This window comes from Patagioenas fasciata, chromosome 8 (genome assembly GCF_037038585.1).
Source record: "Patagioenas fasciata isolate bPatFas1 chromosome 8, bPatFas1.hap1, whole genome shotgun sequence".
Lineage (NCBI taxonomy): Eukaryota > Metazoa > Chordata > Aves > Columbiformes > Columbidae > Patagioenas > Patagioenas fasciata.
Genome location: NC_092527.1, coordinates 17010894 through 17028564, shown reverse-complemented (window position 1 = coordinate 17028564; position 17671 = coordinate 17010894). Strand labels below are relative to the sequence as shown.

The following is a 17671-nucleotide window of genomic DNA, read 5'->3' as shown; positions in this document are numbered from 1 at the left end:
ACACTTCTGGCTGCTTAGGGAGGACCTTTTTTGAACAGTTTTCAAGAATTGGTACGAACTAATACTGACCAGGGAGATTATTCCCGAGGGAGGACAGTCAAAAAAAATAAACGAAAACAAAACAGTGCAGACCTTTGGGTTGTGCCCATTCTTGTTTCCTTTGCTTATTATATAATTGTTCAAACGACTATAGCTGGAGAGATCGCATCAGTTGCATTATTCCCTTTTTTGGTAATTCAGGCCCTAAGTATATTCTGGGCTGCACCCTGAAAACAAAGGGAGTGAATGTTTTTAATGAATTTCACATGCAATGGAAGTATTATATGGATGATATATAAGCAAAACCAAGAAAAGACTGAATTAAAATGAGTGTGGTGAGAAAACAGTAACATTTGCCAATTTCATAATAGATATTCAATTATTCTTGGTGTTTTAAAAACTAATTGGCAGCAACAATAACATGTAAAGCAATGCCTGGCATATTTCCACAGTATTTTTTAAGTACAGACAGACACACCAATTTTATGCCAGAATTACATGTTTCTGCCCTGTGCTCACAGGGCTTTCAAAGGAGGACTGAGGATGAATTAAAGCACATACAGCATGTGCAATAGGCAAGATATTCAACTAGCAGGGATATTATACCTAGACCACGTGAGACTCAGCTTTCGGTTAATTACAAACTGATTCATACATCTACTTGTGACACCAGACTGCTGCTGTTTTCAACAGACTGAGACTAAGACCTATAACTGCAGAATCTTAATTACATTTTCCTATAATTAACTTTCCCAGAACTTTAGTTCCTCCTAAGGAAGATATCCGGTTTTCTATCTGAAAAATTATTTTATCTGAATACATTCATTCGTGCACACGTATTTCAAAGCGCAGCTCTCTCTCCACCCTCTTCCCAAAATCAAGCAAATAAGAAACTCAAACATTTATAAATATGCAAGAGTAATTATGTTATACAGTGTTTAGGAGTCTAAGTTAAAGAATGAAACGGAAAGAAGAATAATAATTTTACTGCCCACATAAAACAGATATTAAAGACAGACAGAAAGGACTGAAAATTAAAATACAACTTTTTTTTCTGTTTAACATAGTAGGAATAGCTTTGCTACAAGCACTGTTGCTATAGGTGCTCGATATATGAGCCTAATGACAACGTCCATTCAGATGAATGAGAGTCGTTCCAGTGGCATTACCAGGCTTTGTTTCAGCCTTGTATGCACATACACCTAGATAGACACTCCCCCCCCCCCCCCCCCCGTTTTGTACCTATACATGTGACGCATTGGGTCTTGCATACATAAATACATCTGTATATGTACACATACATAGGTTATAAGGCACTTCTAACATTTCATACCATGTAACACAAACAGCTGTCACTTGAAAGCACATGATTAAACTGCTAGTCCACTTAACTGCATGTAGACCCATGACATCCTCGAGGACTCAAAACAGTCTCTGAGATGTGGCTGGCATGGAGATAGTTTGTTTTCTCTAAGCCCCTCATTTCAAGCAGGTTTTTCTACTCCTTCGAGTAGCATATTGATTGAATAACTAGTCTAACTGTATTTGACTCAAATTCTACAAATATTGGAGATCTGTTGCAAATAATGAGATCTGGTGTTTCTTGAAGGCAGCAAAATCTTTCTTCTCAAAGTGGGATGGGCAGTGGAGCACTTATACAGGACTAGACAAAAACTAAGCAGGCAAATTAGCCTCTTTTCTATCAAATATAAACATACAAAATCTGACTAAACTTCAGCCAGAGCTGCTGATGGATGAACTTCAGAAGGTTCACAGAATTAGGGAGATAAACCACTCTGATTTGTGCCTGCCTATAGGGAAAGATGGAGGTGAAAACGGAGAAGAAAGGAAGGAGAGTAACTCCTACAGAGGACAAAGGAACTTTTCATCTGGGCTGGAAATGTAATGAAAATACCAACACTATGAAACCAGAAGATATTTAGATGGCAAAAAGCCATGTGATTTTAGGGAAAACTTTTCCTAAGTTAGAAGAATTCCACATGAAGTAGAATTAGTGAATTATCTTTTATTTTTGTTCAGAGATAAAGTTCATTCTTCTGTTTTGGTTGAAGAGATTACTTCATTGCTGCAACACAAAATAACTCACAAAAAGTTTGTTACATTCTTAAAAGACTTCATTTTAATAAAAACCATAATCAGTAAAACATTGTAATAAAACAGGATCAAATAATTGTTTTTGTTTTCATGCCTAACAGTGACATTTTAAAAATTCATTTCCATGAGTACTAGTTGAAGACTATTGGTATTGTATTTGTGATATTCAGGGACTGCTGTGACTCGCTGTCACACCACCACATATTGATGCACTCAGAGAACTCTTTCAGATAAAGGTCCCATTGCTAGAGTCAATATTAGGAAGGTCTAATTCTACAGACATGCCTCACACACAAAATGTTGATGAAATGCTTTAGTGGATTGAGGCCAGAAGCGATCATAGTCTGGTCCAAATATGAACCTTTTCCAGAACTGCAAATTTAATATAAAGAGTTAACCTGGCTACCCACAAGGCAGCTTTGCTGTGCACTTCTCAACCTAGGAGGCGGTTGCAGCACATATTTACATATTTACTGCAAGAATAAATAAACAAGTTCTGCCTTGGAAGCAGCAAATAGTAACAATGAAAGAAGTATGAGGCAAATTTGTAGCTGTGTGTGCACACATGCAGAGACACCACACATGTAGCAATGCTGGTTCTGGGTCAGCACTTGTGGCTTTCATTTCCCAGGAGGTCAGAGTGGATAGTGATAATAGCTCCTTGCTTCCCTGAGGAAAATTAAACACATAGGTGACCTCATTTCTGCATTTCATAAAGCCAGTTCCAGCACCAAAACATACAGTTGCCTTCTTGCAATGTAGCTGTTCACTTCACTGAACTTAGTTGTAACTTACACATGTCCAAATGAAACTGGTGTTGTTTTATTCTATTCCTGATATTGCTCCTAGTTTTACACATAAAGTGTTTGTAGTAATTCTGAAGAGTCTTTGGAAATCTATAGGGATATGTAAATATTATGCAAAATATCTCAGCAATTGCAAAAGACTTCAAAGGCAGCTGTAGGTTCTCAGGAGCACTTTTGAAATTCAGACCTTATGTACAGCTGGAGCTCACATTCCATATTCTAGTCAGCTGAATTAAAAAAGAAAATTATTGGATTCTTTGTGCATTTTCAAAGACAAGCACACGTGAAGTGGTAGGTCTTCGGTCTACTGCAAATACATTTTACCATGTACATGGATTTATTTTAAAAACATGAAAGCTGGACTTCTGAATTATTTTCTATTCTTTGCTCAGTGCTGATGGAAAAAAAAATGTTACACAAAAGTTACTAGAACTGCACGTCATGGCATTAGTTATAAAGAGTAACGCTGCCAATCGCTTACAGTTTGTTCTGATCACTCCTTCTACAGCCTTTGAAAGGCTTAAAAAGAGCAGTCTGGCAAACAAAACCAAATTACCTTCAAAGAGCCAGTACGCTGAAAATATTCTTCTGCTTTCAGTACTACAAAGCCTGGATCCACAGTACACTACCATAAAGTTAGAAGGACTGTAATGGCAAAGTATGTTACCACGACAGCAGCCGCTCACAAACTGGCTCACTTCAGTTACGTTATTACTTACCCGTGACAAGGTATTGTGTCCTGGTCTGTGATCCTTGACTCTTCTAGCTGCTGATATGCTGGTCCTGTAATTCCATTGAACCTACCCCGAGGCAAGGGAGGAGTCCTCCGAAAGGCATTTCTATGTAGCATCCCACTTTTTTGTCCTGGGCTGCAGCATGAAGAGAGACTTCTAGGAATAACAGCAAGAGTACAGTAAAAATTATCACAGCAGAAGAGTAAACTTCTGTGAAGTAAAGATTCAAGATTAATAACGGGTGGATTATTGTTTCTATAAATTTTGCTGTGACTGTCTATGACGTCAGTAGAAATTCTCTGTAGAAATGTAGTACTATAATCCATAGTTAGCTGCTGTTTATGCCGTATTTAATACATCACCTCACTTCTAGGAATGAAAATAACTACCTGGTATACTAAATATTTTCTTGTACTTGATGAAGGATGCTTCCTTTTTCCGTACTGAATACCATAATCCTGCTATACAGAGTTGACTCCTCAGACAGTATAAATAAACAGTACATCTCCATCATACCTACAGCTGAGCTCAAAATCCAATCTTAGATTTAAAGCCTACTGTGTCATCAATCAGCCTACAGAGTCCTGCTTCCTGATACAACAAGATTAAATTGGGAAAAAATATAAGTGAAGAATCTTAGTGAAGCTTATGAACTGCAGCTTGAAGAAAATACCTATGACACAAGTTTTCACCCTATTGAACAAGATTTTTTTCTATATTGTTTTATTCCTGTGTTATGTACATTCATTATTTTCTTCTTTCTACAGAGATAAATACCATGTTGTTTCTTTATATGATATATAATACAAAACTGAATACGATACAAACAAGTAATATTATTCTACTTATTTCAGAAAATTGCTTTTGTAAACAAGGTTTTTGAAGTGTTTTGGAAGGAGATTGGATTTTTCCCATTTTACACAGGAATTAGAACATATCTAGAATCCACATAGTTCTGGTATATTAACCATAAATTCAACTGCTGTTAATGCAAAAATAAGGGAACACAGAATTAAGGTGAGGCATAATCTATTTCTACTGTCAACAGGTCACAGTATGGCACAGAATGACTGCCTATTCATTTTCCAGCTATTCCTATTTCTCTTGACATCTCCTGGGTCTCAGAAATGTGTATTACCTGATATTCTGTCACACCCTTAATGATATTTTAATATAGATTTTGTAGATGCATTTTAAGAACCCTTATTCTTGGTTACATGAATAATTTCAGCCACTGATACAATTCAGCTATGCAAAAGACTTTTGATAAGTTTGCTTCTTTTTTCCTATTATTATGTGATTTAAAAGCAATCTGCATTTTATACCTAGTGAGAAATTTATTATAGTTATGGCCACATCTACTCCCAAGGCAATTCTTGCTTGGACCAAGGATGTTGGACAAATTCTCTCAGAGCATACATTTCCATTATAACTGAACTTTTCTCCTCAAAGTCAAAACATTAGAAAAATTCAATAGTCTCTATCCTGCTCAAGCTAGCAATGTTCCATCATGGTCTGTGCTCTGTTCTCTTCCACACTTTTACGTTCTTGGTGCTTTTAAATTGAAAAGATCAATAACCCATAGCAATACCACTCCCTCAAGGATTTCCGATGCTTCCTGAAATAGATTTTTTCCTTGGCTATTAAGGATGCTGTGAAAACACTTTTCTAAAAAAAAATTTAAAATGTTGGACTTGAACACTGGCTTTTCAATCCTGAAGGCTGAGTTCAAGTTGTAATTTACAGTTCATATTCTGTAAAATAGAACTACCACATCACAAAGCAATTCACAATTTCTGCTCAGGAGAGTCTGAGATTATTGCAGCTGAATGAATAATTCATGATTGATAATGAATTTCAGGAGTTTTTATTGATTGAAATATATTCATCAATGCACTAGAAAAGTCAACAAACTGATTAACTTAACAGACTTTAGGCTGGTTGCAAATATTTGAAAGTAGAAAGGTAGTGTTTGATTGTGCTTGGTTTAATGCTCTTGTGCCTCTTCCTTGTTGGATGGCAGCATGTGGTCTCCCATCTAATAACAGGCACATGCAAAATCTCAAAAGCTCTGTGTTTATAACAGACGTAATTATAGCACATCCAGGTAAACCTGAGATAATTAGAATAAACTGCAGCAAAGATGCATATAAATGCCCTATGTGAACTTCCTTCAACTTGCACTGAAATTTTCGTTGCTAACATGGGATGCTCAGGCTGGTAAAGGCTGATTAGACCAAAGGGATCTGGCACATGCCAACATCTTCCTGCAACTGCAGCGGCTCCAACTCCGACAGAGATTAAGCAACTGATTTGTTGCTAATGTGAGGTTCTTATGTTTTCGGCATTTCTTACAGAATAAACGGAGGGGAAAATCAACAAAATAATTTGTGGTCATGGACAAGACAAACTTACTAAGATGGACAAGGAAATGTTTACAGATGGTACAGCTGCAAGTTGCAGGATAACTCTCATTGCTTGAAGAACCAAAGACAAGATAGTAACAATTTTTGCTAGAAATTCTAAGAAAAAGTAACTCCAACATTAAAAAGTTAGTTCTTTTTCACAAAATGGCTGTAAACATCAACAAACTCTTCCTACAAAAATGTGAATACAGTCCCTCTCAGGCTTCTGCTCTGCTGCTCATGTGAAGTGTTCCTCTCTCTGAGGTAAATAATGCCTTTCAGTTTTTTTCAGGGAATTTGCTTTCCTTTTGCCATCAATATGGTTTCTTCCTTCCTGTACTCCAGTCTAACTAGGTAAAAGAACTCAGCCCACATAACTGAGCTGTTCAATAAAACAGATCAATAAGGAAAGCTGTAGCAAAGAAGTCTTTAAAATCTATTAATCAATTACTCCAGAACAACAAAAAGCAGAATATCTTTGAACTGGTTTACAGGTAATACATAAACTAGCGGGAAATGCAATGAAAAAGCACGAATTAATAGTATGAAAGCAGTTCAACCATCTCTAAAGTTGCTTAAGAACCTGGCACTCACTGTTGCAAATTCTTTTGTATGAACATTTTCTTCAGGTTGAGCAACTGAGTAAAAACAAAGTCTGTCTCAGCAAGTGGAGTATTCTTATTCTCAAGGCACATACACAACTCCCAAGCACAGTTAACTGCATTTGAATTTTCCTTAACACTGCTCATAAAGAGGAAAAAACCTGCAGTGAATTTACAATAACTTTGCAAATCCTCCTGTACTACTTTTTAGTTAATTACTAAACAAAATTGATTGTACATCACATTATGAACACATTCAGAAGTAACTTTGTCAACAGGAACAGGAAAAGCATTAACAAAGAAAGAGCATTAACAAAGAGTTAGAACTTTAGATGGGATCTCCCATTAAAGGCATTAGACACATGTGACCAGAAATCAATTGTTGACCGAGGTTGTGCAGAGATCTAGCTCATCTACACCAAATGCAAAGAAAGTCATCAGTGTAGTGTCACAGGAACTGCTGCTGGTAAACCTCATGATAATTTTTAGCCTTTTTTTACAACTACACAATGAATCTGTTTTGCCCACTTTTGTCCTAAAGCCTTGACTAGTCTAATTCAATAGAACAGGTCTTCAGTTCCTTTGATAAATTGTTCCTCTTCCTAAACACTTGACATATGCTACTCCATCATCACATGGCACAATCCCATTTTGATAGATTTTGCTACCAGATTTGAAATTTCATGAGCCGGTTCTCCTTCCAGACTTCTCTGATCAAGATTAAATGGACCATCTTGACCTGATGACTTTGATTTCTGCATTTTACTTCCACTTTGACTGTAGTAATGTCTATTTTCATACATGTAATTCTATTTCTATTCTACCTTTGTCCTCAAATAATCATCCTAACTGAAAAATACATTCATTCAGGATTGCCCTAGCTGCTCAATATATTATATTATCTCTGTTCCAACATCAGCTTTGCTTCTTCCTGTATAGTACTCCTTTATACAGCAAGAACAATTACTGGCCTTCAGTATTACCATTAATTCTTAATTCTCAATGTCTTCTGCAAATGTTCACGTCAAGCATGACTTCTTGCCCTCCGTTATATAGTTTGTTTCTTCCCCTCCACCCCACTCTCTTTAGGCATTCTTTTTAGTAAATTTCTCCAGAAAACAATGTTATTTCCTTGGGAAAATATAAAATTCTTTATATTTTCCCCCTTTCAGATTTCCTCTGCCTTTACATTCTTAGTTGCTCTAGTTTATCAATACTTGTTCTTTGACATTCAATTGCCTTATTTACAGAATAGCTTTAATTTGCTTTCTTTTAATTTAAACTGAATCAATTCTATTTGAAACATAAAAAGTAAAATGCTTACTAAATTAAAAAAATGGTTTTGCGCTGCTTTCCACGGTGTTAAAAGTTCATAAAAAATGCAAACACACAACTTATTTTAGAGTAAGTTAATCTTATTTTGGCATTCTTGTAAGACAATACAATTGCTCTAGGCTGAAAGCCTCTGTGTTTGGCTTTCATCATGGTATTCTTTGAAATCAATGATGACTGAATCAATGAATCAAAGTCAGGATGACTAATTACCAAGCAAACTGCTATTCAGAGGGATCACAGCTCAATCCCATAATTAAAAAAACCTCTGATTTGTTTCTCTCTGTTAGAAATTAAGACAGATAATGTGAGACAAATCTTCGAGCACATTGTATGCTTTACAGGAAGTTTACTGATTAAACTTATTTGTTACTTTCCAGTTCTGGCAGTACTAAAAGTTGTTTTACATATACAAGTAGATGATATATAATTCTTCAACTGTAATAACAGTGCATAATACAGGTGAAATATTTCAGGAGTAGGATTTGGTGGATATTCAAATTTTCAGCTCAGTCTCTGCAGTAATTCTTTGAATGCAGCTGAGGTCAGTAGAGACAGAAAACTGCTATTATCTAGTAGTCTGAATGAACTAAGTGATCTTGGTCAGTCAAATTTCAGCAGCCTCAAATGATTCCCTACCATGACAGTCTTACTGCCAGGCCAAAATTTTATTGGTTTTAGGAACTAGAAACAGACAGCTCCTGATCTGAAGAAATAATCACCTATCATTAGTGCCCTTGAAAACACTAGCAGTGAAAACAGGTCTGGACACAGGACAAAATAATTCTGTAGCAAGCAGAAATAAAACAATAATGTAGTTCAATAACAGCATAAAACAGAGAACCTGCAGAGCTGTTGTATTTTTTCCAGGCTCATGTGAGGTTTGGAGATGCTTAGACAAAATGTATCCCAGTAAAAAAAAGAACTTTACTCCTTTGGCCACATTTGACAATTTGGCCACACTGGACACTACTTAGAAACTAGAGAAATCGAGTAAATTAGGAAGCTGTCACAGGGTGCATAAATTAAAGACAGCCTTCTAAGTCTGAAATGGTCAAGTCTGTTGCATGTTTTACAAAGCAAGGGCCTTGTATAATAAATCATAAGTTTTAAAACTACAAAAATAATAATTTAAAACTAAGCTAGACATTTCATATCTTATAACAGTTCTGAAGCAAGGAGTCTTAAGATAGTCCAGCGCTTGACATCTGCAAATAATATGGCACTTGTTTTTTGGTTTTTGTTTGTTTTTCCTGGAAAAGAGAGATTTTGTGTGCAAAGGTGTTAAGATAAGCAATCTGGGATACTGTATTGGATCACTGTAAATTCAGTGCGGCTTATTCTATAACTTCCCTATGGAAAACAGGGAATCCAGAGAGTAATTCAGCTTTTATTTTAAATGGTATTCATAAACAGAAGAAATATTTTCAGTCTTTATTTCCACATTTTTAAGCTTGGTTAATGTCACGGCACAGCACCTAAAATATTTCAAGCTTGGATATTGTAATCATGCTATTAAAGGTAAGGAAATGTCACTGTGTCTTTTCTAAACTTCACCTTTTGACTAAATGGAGATAAATTTCCCCCAGAACATCAGTGGAAAGCACTCTGGGCAGCAGTTCCATACTTCATTTATGTTCTGTAAAATAATTAAGCATGTTTTGAAAATCTCTGTGTAATAACGAATAAGCCCTAAGAAATGGATCTGACATGATAGCTGGCATTTTTTCATACCAAATTAAAGGTTTAAGTAAGGTGAAAGTAGATGGGACCCAAATATCCCTTCCTGGCTCATATGCTGCACTTTGGTAGGTTAATCAAAACACTAAATCAAAAAAGAAGGAACATGTAGTTGACTAGGGAAATGCAATGAAAAAGCACAAAATACTACAGAAGCTAGATCATAACCTCAGGCAACCCCAGACTTTTTTTAATAATTAAAAAAAAAAATCCTTTTAATTAATAAGTCTTCCTGTGCAGATTATCTACCTAATTTTTTTTTTGAACTAATTTTTCTCATCCTTTTTTTTTTCTCTCTCTGTGCTCTGGAACAGACATTACCATTGCCATTCCAGCACCACTATTGTTCACACCAGACATGAGTTTGGTTTCTAGTCCCGTAATGAAGCATCTGTACTCTTTTTTATCCAAAAAAGGCCATAAGCAGAGTTCTAATCCAAACGCTATGCAATGACAGGTGACTTTTATATCTTTTTTTTTCCTCTTGGAAATAACCATCCAAACTTTTTAAAAACTAGTTTTCAAAGGCCACAATGTGTTCATAAATAAGTATTAGCTGTTGTAAGAAAGAGTGAGAAAGGCTGGAAATTTGCAAGCATGTCTTTCTGCAGCAAATGAGTCATTAACTTCATGAACAAGTCTTGTTTTTAATGGTTTCTCAAACTACAGTTGTTTCATTCCCTGATCTGTGTCTACAGCTTGGGTGGTGTCTTTTAATGCTTCCTCTAGGACTTTCACAAGACGCGGATAAAGTTGGGGAGCATTGTTATTGTCTTTTATGTCTGCAGCTAAGAAAACTCTTGGACATCTGCTTAATGAGTCAGTTGAGGCTCTGTTGGTACCACGTCATTCAGCATCCCTCCTAGTCACAGCTCACAATAACCCTGCACATGTATCCGCAGTTTGGTGACATCCCTTGGCAGTTGGCCACATCTCCCATCAGAAAGCCGTTTGCTTACCTGTGTTGCTTGATGGGCTGGGTTCCTCTGTCGGGAGACAAGGCCTCTGGGAAAGACTGAGGGCCTGAAAAACTAGACTCCATAACTTTGTCCAGAACAGGCCCAGGATGCCTATCTGGTTTTGAATACTGTGACAGAGAGAATAAAATCAATTAATACACAAAAGGCAAACAAGGACATTGTTGATACTATTCAATCAGAATTCATATTGGAGTGCATGAAGAAGTGGTCTAACTAATTTTTAAATTAAAATCAGGCATTACAAGTAATACATTCATTCACTGTTGCTTACATAGCAGAAAGTACTGGTACCCATTATCCCCATTACCTTATCCACATCAAAATGCTAAAATCTGCATTAGCAGCAAAATTACTAACTGATCTACCCATAATAAGAGGGAACACTGATCTCTTTGAATAAAAGCCTGGTTTTGTGACTGTCCATGCAGGGACTGAGATCATGAAACATATCTCAGAGGATGGTCAGCACATTCTTGGGTCCTTTGGTGATTTCAGTTAAACACTGCTTTTATCAGCATGTGTGCTTATGAAAACGGAACTGAAACAGCATTCATAGCACTGAGTAAGCAAGAAAAATATTTGAATCCTACCCACAGAGCCAGACATCTCTTCTGAACAAGTCTGAAACTTTTGACCTGTGAGTATCTGTACTAGCAACAACAGTGTAAACATAATTTTTCTTGTGACAGCTGTAGGCGTAGGGCAGTCTCTGGGCACATAGTGAGACACAAAGGTCTGTAAAGCAGACACTGGCTATGAACAAGAACAGATTTCCTACTTCTTGCTTTGTGATTCAACTGGAATTTCAGCAAAAAATGTGTCTTTGATCCTGAATGGAGCCAGAAAAATGAAGTATGAAAAAGTTGCATTTCGGTTTGGAAGAAGAATAAATGTTGCTAGTGGCTATGGTGCAATGTATCTTAGATATGAGAGGTTAACCCACATTTCCACTCAGCTATGAAAAATCTGCACTTTGCAGATTTTTTTATGTCACATTAATATGACATGCACTAAAACTTATTGCTCTATTTTTTTTTAACCCATTTCTTTCTGTATTGAGTTTGTATTTTTAGTACTAGATACCTAGATATCCATGTTATCTTTACAATAAACTTGTATTGTGGAAGCTACTACATGATTAAATAATTTAGAAATAAAATATGAATTATTATTATTATTATTATTATTATTATAATATACTTAATATACACAATAATAATAACAACAACAACAACAACAGTGGTAAAAATGCCATGTTATGATACAATAGCATAAACATTTGTAGCAAGATAGTAAGATTTTTTCAAAGTACAATTATTTTTCATAATTATTTTGTTGTCTAACAAAATACCAATAACACATTTAAAAAAACAGAATTATTTTCTGATTCTCACTCTCTTAAAAATGGACTACATGCAATTTTAGTCCATCTATTCAGACTTCTTATGCCCAATATCTATAGATAAAATAACAGATCTTCAATTTTTTTTCCAGTGCTCTTATGCCTCTTTCTGGTCTGTGAAACTGCCACACAAACAGAGCCAAAATCACTACTTATGTGCTTCAAAATGCAAAGCTATGCAAGTGACAATATGCAAAATGTTGCTTCATGTATGAAGTAAACACAACTGAAATAATAATAAGAAACATATTCCACTCTCATTTCTTTCAGTTATCATGATCTTAGTTGTCACTTGCGAATGTTGTAGATAAAATATTTAGACAGAAGTATGATTTTTAAGATACTCATGTCTGTGAAGGTTTTAAACTTTAATAGTTATCCTGCCAGCTACAGAAATAAAACTGTCTTTGATTTCTGACCTGAATAAATCAATTTGAGATATGTAAAGGATGGGTGGCTAGTGCCAGAAAGGTATTTCTGTCCTTTTTCTGTCTTTGCTCCTGATAAAAAACTGAAGGTCTGAATGGCTTATGAGGCCATGAGCGTGAACTGAATAAGGAATGGTAATTAGAAATTTTACAATATCCATGCTTAAGGTGGATGTAGACTGGAGTACAGACTCTGGTGTACAGAGTTTTTCCTCATCACAACTGAGGAAAGTCAGGACCCCCAGAACCTGCTCTGATGCTAACTAGCAAACTATAGCGAAAGTCCAACAGCCAACACAACTCAGGCACAGCCTACAAAGGATATTTTTCTTCCCCTACCCGAACATTTCTTTTATGCAATTTTCAGATGCACCACTTAGCGCTTACTATAACAGCCATAACATTAATTACAATGAAAATGTGAATCACAATTTCAATTGAGAGTGTGAATATACAGAGAATTTGAACAATGTAATTGAGCTTATTTCGATATATTTTAACAGGTGTAAACACAGTTGCGTTTATTCTCCTTTAGCTCAACCATAAGTGCCACACCCATTCTCTGAGGTTATCTCTGGAGAAAAATATCTTCAGATTTCTGTGGGGAGTTTACAGCAGTACAAGTTGGCACTCCCAGAGGTAGGGTACAGGATCACTCGTCACCTGTAGCCCAATAGAATCATAGAATGTCCTGAGTTGGAAGGGACCCACAAGGATCATCGAGTTCAACTCCTGTCCCTGCATATGACAACTTTACAGTTCACACCATGTGAGTACATCCTGCTGCTTCCACAGCTCAGTTCTCGCTTGGGCTGAGCTCTGCGGAACCCTCTGACTGTTGTGATCTGGGGAGTACTCAGCCATGCTGGAGAACAAGCTGTGAAACACTTTCAAAGGACTGTTTCAGTGGAGTGAAAGCATCACTGAAAGCTTATCTGTATTACTATTATTATTATTATTTATGGTTTATTGTCTTCTTGCTTAATTATTTGTGCTTGTTTGAGCAATTACTGAGAAACACTGATGCATATGGCTAAATAAATTAAAGAATAATGATAGCATTTAAAAATAAACCATTTTGCACATTTTCAATTTTTCATGGTTTCATGGAGAAAATAATCTGTTATGTACAATTACTCAGCTCTTTGACAATAAAATTTCACCCCCTGCTAGTTAATGCTCAGAAAATCTGCAAAGGCAGCCTGGGCCAGGTGACCAGAAATCAGCCTCTGCCACTAACCTACCATACGAACATGAGCACGTAATTCCCCTGCTCCATGCCTTGTATACTTTATTCTAAAATGTGGGATCCATGGATAGCAAATGTCACTCAAGAGCTACAGAATAGCTTGACACTCTTGTCCTAGTGCTATGCAAAACAAAACACCCATCCCTTCCGCCAGCTTTTCTTAGCTCTTCCTCCTCAACGATTTTTCCAAAATAGCAATAATAAAAGGTCCAGAAACACATGTGACACTGGAAGAGGGGTGATGTGGGGATCCCATTTCAAAAAGGACTGAGAAGGCAGAATGGCCAGCTTCAAATTGCATTCGGAGAGGCTGCCTCAAGGAGGTAAAGAGACAATGATTTTACTGGGTGAGCTGACCTTACACAAAAACATGTCAGGTGGTACATTTAATGTCTTTACAGCTGATCCCGTATGCTCTATACATTTTATTGCCAACACTAGCTCTAGACAGAGACCAGTAAACTCAAGTTTGTCTCTTCTGGCAGGTAAGTCCTGAGATACAGAAACAGGAAATTTGCTCTTGATCTTAGCTGATATATCACATAATGGCTCAGGCAAAACTACACAATAATATTTTGAAAGACTTAAGTGTCTCTATTGCTTAACATATATTAATTGCATTTCTATCACAGTGACTAAAAATAATTTATTTTCTACTGCTATCAACAAAAAGCAACAAGACACAAAAAGAGCATTTTTTTCCTCCTTATTATAAGAATATCAGAAACCTGGAGCTAGTGATCTCAAGTTACTAGAAATAAGTGTAGTGAAAAGTGAAACCACACACTACAGCATGAAAAGCACTTTAACCTCCTCAGAGGGAAAGTGATGGGGAATTAATAGATCCACTTAGTACCATGTGAGAAGGTATGAAAATCCACAAGGGTGAAAAAGGCCACTTTAAACAACCACGACAACTTTCAGAATCACTAAGGGAATAACTTTTTTTTTTTTTTTTTAACCTATTTGACAAGTTATGATAATTTAAAGAAACACTGTAGCCAAGCTGGAAAAAAGAGCTAGTAATCAGGATCATGATTAAGACTTATGAAGGCGGGCAAACTACAGAAGAACAGAAGAGGGGCCACACCATCTCCTCTTGGCCCTTGCACAGTGTAGGAGGGTGCAAAGAGCACTTGTCTTTCTAAGAGAGGCAGCTGAGAATGATGGTTTACTTCCTTTTGTCTATGAGGACATTGAACTGTTTGCTGCAGTCTTGGGGAGCACACTCATTAGATATCTCTTTGGGAAGGGGTAAGTAATACTAGGAAGTCCTGAGTTTCATGAATTAGATGAAATAAATCTGAGTCTCCTGTGTACCTCAAAGATCCCATATTAAAAACTGACACATCTATCTCTTCCTGACTGGAGAATTATAATGAGATTACCACTGCATCAGTATCTAAATACAAGATGCTAGAAAACCAAGCAAGAAATTAGGTTGTTGCTGCCAGAATATTTGGGAAAAGCAGTAGACTTGACGGAGAATCAGGAAAAATACTGGCAGCTGTGTTCAAACAGTTAGTTATAAATCCTGCTTACAGTATACACTATTTTTCATCTAATTTGTATCCCTAAGAAACTAACAGAATCAATATCGAGAGAAATAGACTCAGCATAGGTGAACACAATTATCAGCTACGAGCAGCAGGAGTTCTGAGAGAATACAGCTGCCCTGACAAAATCTAAGCTAATCTAAGAGGAAGGGGGTGGAGGAGGTATAATGCATTTGAGTGTGATATTTCAAAATACTGTCAATACAAATAAAAAAGCTTTATTCCCTCTAATATAGCAAATGACAGGGAGGCATCTACATTTTAGCTCTCCTTGTGTTCTTCCTCAACCTTAGGGCTTGCCAAGGTAGGTGAGTTTGCATGTGTTTATGTTGAAGAGTAGTTGCATAGCTTTAGAAAGGGCTAAATCTTTTCTTGACTATTTCCCGATGCTTATAATTGATGGAAGAGCAGACCCAAACTCCACAAACACCTTCTGTTTAATTCATATTTACACTGTATTATTTGGGTGGTATCTCAGTGCCAGTTGTTTGATGCAAATGCACTTGCAGTAGTTCTTTTAGTTAAGGATAACTATATTGTTAAGAGCTGGCACGGCCTGCAGTTCACTTCACACTTTGCTGAGGCATGGCACTCCACCTGGAGCTTAGTTTAAGTCCCTGATTGTTGCAGCAAATCTGTTCTTTGCTGCATGCCAGATGGATGTGTTCTTTCCCAGCTTTATTACACGGCTGTATGCTGACATCATCCATTTAGAATATTTTTTAAAGGATCCAAAAATCTGAGTAAACAATTTAACTGGCTAGTATTTACCAGAGTTCTTCAAGTACAATTGCTGCAGACCTTTACCAGTTCTTATGTTTTCAGCTCTTCAGAAGCTTTCTGGGAATGCTTTCAAAATAAGAACAATGAGGAGGAGTATAAAGCAGTGTCTATAACTCATTGTAGCAGGGACTATCCAACAGATCTAACACTGAAGGCTCTAAAATTCCTAACTGTGGTACCTGACACATACGATGCTGGGATGTGGCCATTCTTCTTCACTTTTGCTTGTCCTCCTGACCAGAGAGAGCAAAACCCCCAAAGAGTACAGCTTCTGAAATGGAGTTCTAAAAAGCTGACATTTTTCAATTTGCCAGCTCTGTGTATTTCTGAATATCTTGTCACTTAACTTGAATATCCACATCTGAAAGGGCAATCCTGCCACATGGATGTTTAATGAACTTGAGGGAAGGTCCAACACTTTAAATCCTTTGCTTAAACCCTGCCTTTTGAAATTGAATGCATCCATAGTGCAGGATGCAGCAGAAAAATTCTGATGCAAATGGAGAGTGGTTTAAAAGCATTCAGAGCTTTTAAACTTGTATATGGTTTTCATAATCACAGTACTGTAAAGAAGCTTTAATTGGCATGGAAATGGTATATCATGGGGATCAAGGTCTGAAGTCCTTTTCTTTTCCTTCTGCAGTAATGCAAACAGCTGCAAGTATAATGAGTTAGGCTAGAATAAAATGCAAATTTGTAATGAATTTTAATATTTGATTCAAAAATGAAATGTGTGGGGTTTTCTGTTAACATTAATTTTTATACATTTACATGGCGTCTTTTATTTTTAAAAAAGTTCAAAGTTGGCTTTGAAAATCCAGTCAAGGCTAAAATGAGGAAAAAGGAATGATGAGGAGAAAAAGTACTTCACTAAGACTGGTCAAGCTCTTTAAAGTCAGAAACTATTTGAAACCCTCTCTGCTATACCCTTAGTCTTGCGAAATAGGCAAAACCTCTTTCTAGAGCAGCACAGCATTTGGAAAGATCTATGAATCCATCACTAACTGTACCAACCTCCGAGTCTAAATGTGATGGCTCTTTCGGAATAGACATTATTAGAATAGTCATCAAGAACAAGGAACCTTCTGCAACTATTCTCAGGGCTACAATACCATATTCTTCACTACAGAAGAAGAAAAAGCAGAGTGAAAAACCTGAGAACATCGTCGGGTCCATTCTGAATAAGCAGGAGAAAAACATGGGAGAATCTTTCAGAGAGAGAACAGTGGCATACAATCAAGACAGTTTCCCGCGTGAGAGGAGCACATGGAGTAGAAAAACGCTTCCAGGACTGCGTAAACCAAAACCCCAGTCTGGAGAACTGGTCTCCAGAAAATAACCACCTTAATTTATATTCTCTCCAGGAAATGAAGATAACTAAGATTTCTCCCCAGATCCATGTGGTGGGAGCTGCAGAAGGGAGTTGCAGGGAGGTGACACCCAGGCAGGGACCGGCAGGCAGGCACAGCACAGCCACAGGAGTAAGCAGCCCAGTTTCTC

The 17671-nt window shown here is 36.8% G+C and overlaps 1 protein-coding gene across 3 annotated transcripts in view; it reads right to left on the bottom strand.

Annotated features, from left to right (window-relative positions):
• Positions 1 to 17671, bottom strand: part of NRG3 (neuregulin 3) — a 395896-nt gene that overhangs the window by 5378 nt on the left and 372847 nt on the right. For all 3 annotated transcript variants that reach the window (XM_065843806.2, XM_071811759.1, XM_065843805.2), the window contains 2 exons: positions 10733 to 10860; positions 3680 to 3850 (listed from right to left, as the gene is read on the bottom strand). In XM_065843806.2, coding sequence (XP_065699878.1) covers positions 3680 to 3850; positions 10733 to 10860 — 299 coding nt within the window. The remainder of the gene's footprint in view (positions 1 to 3679; positions 3851 to 10732; positions 10861 to 17671) is intronic.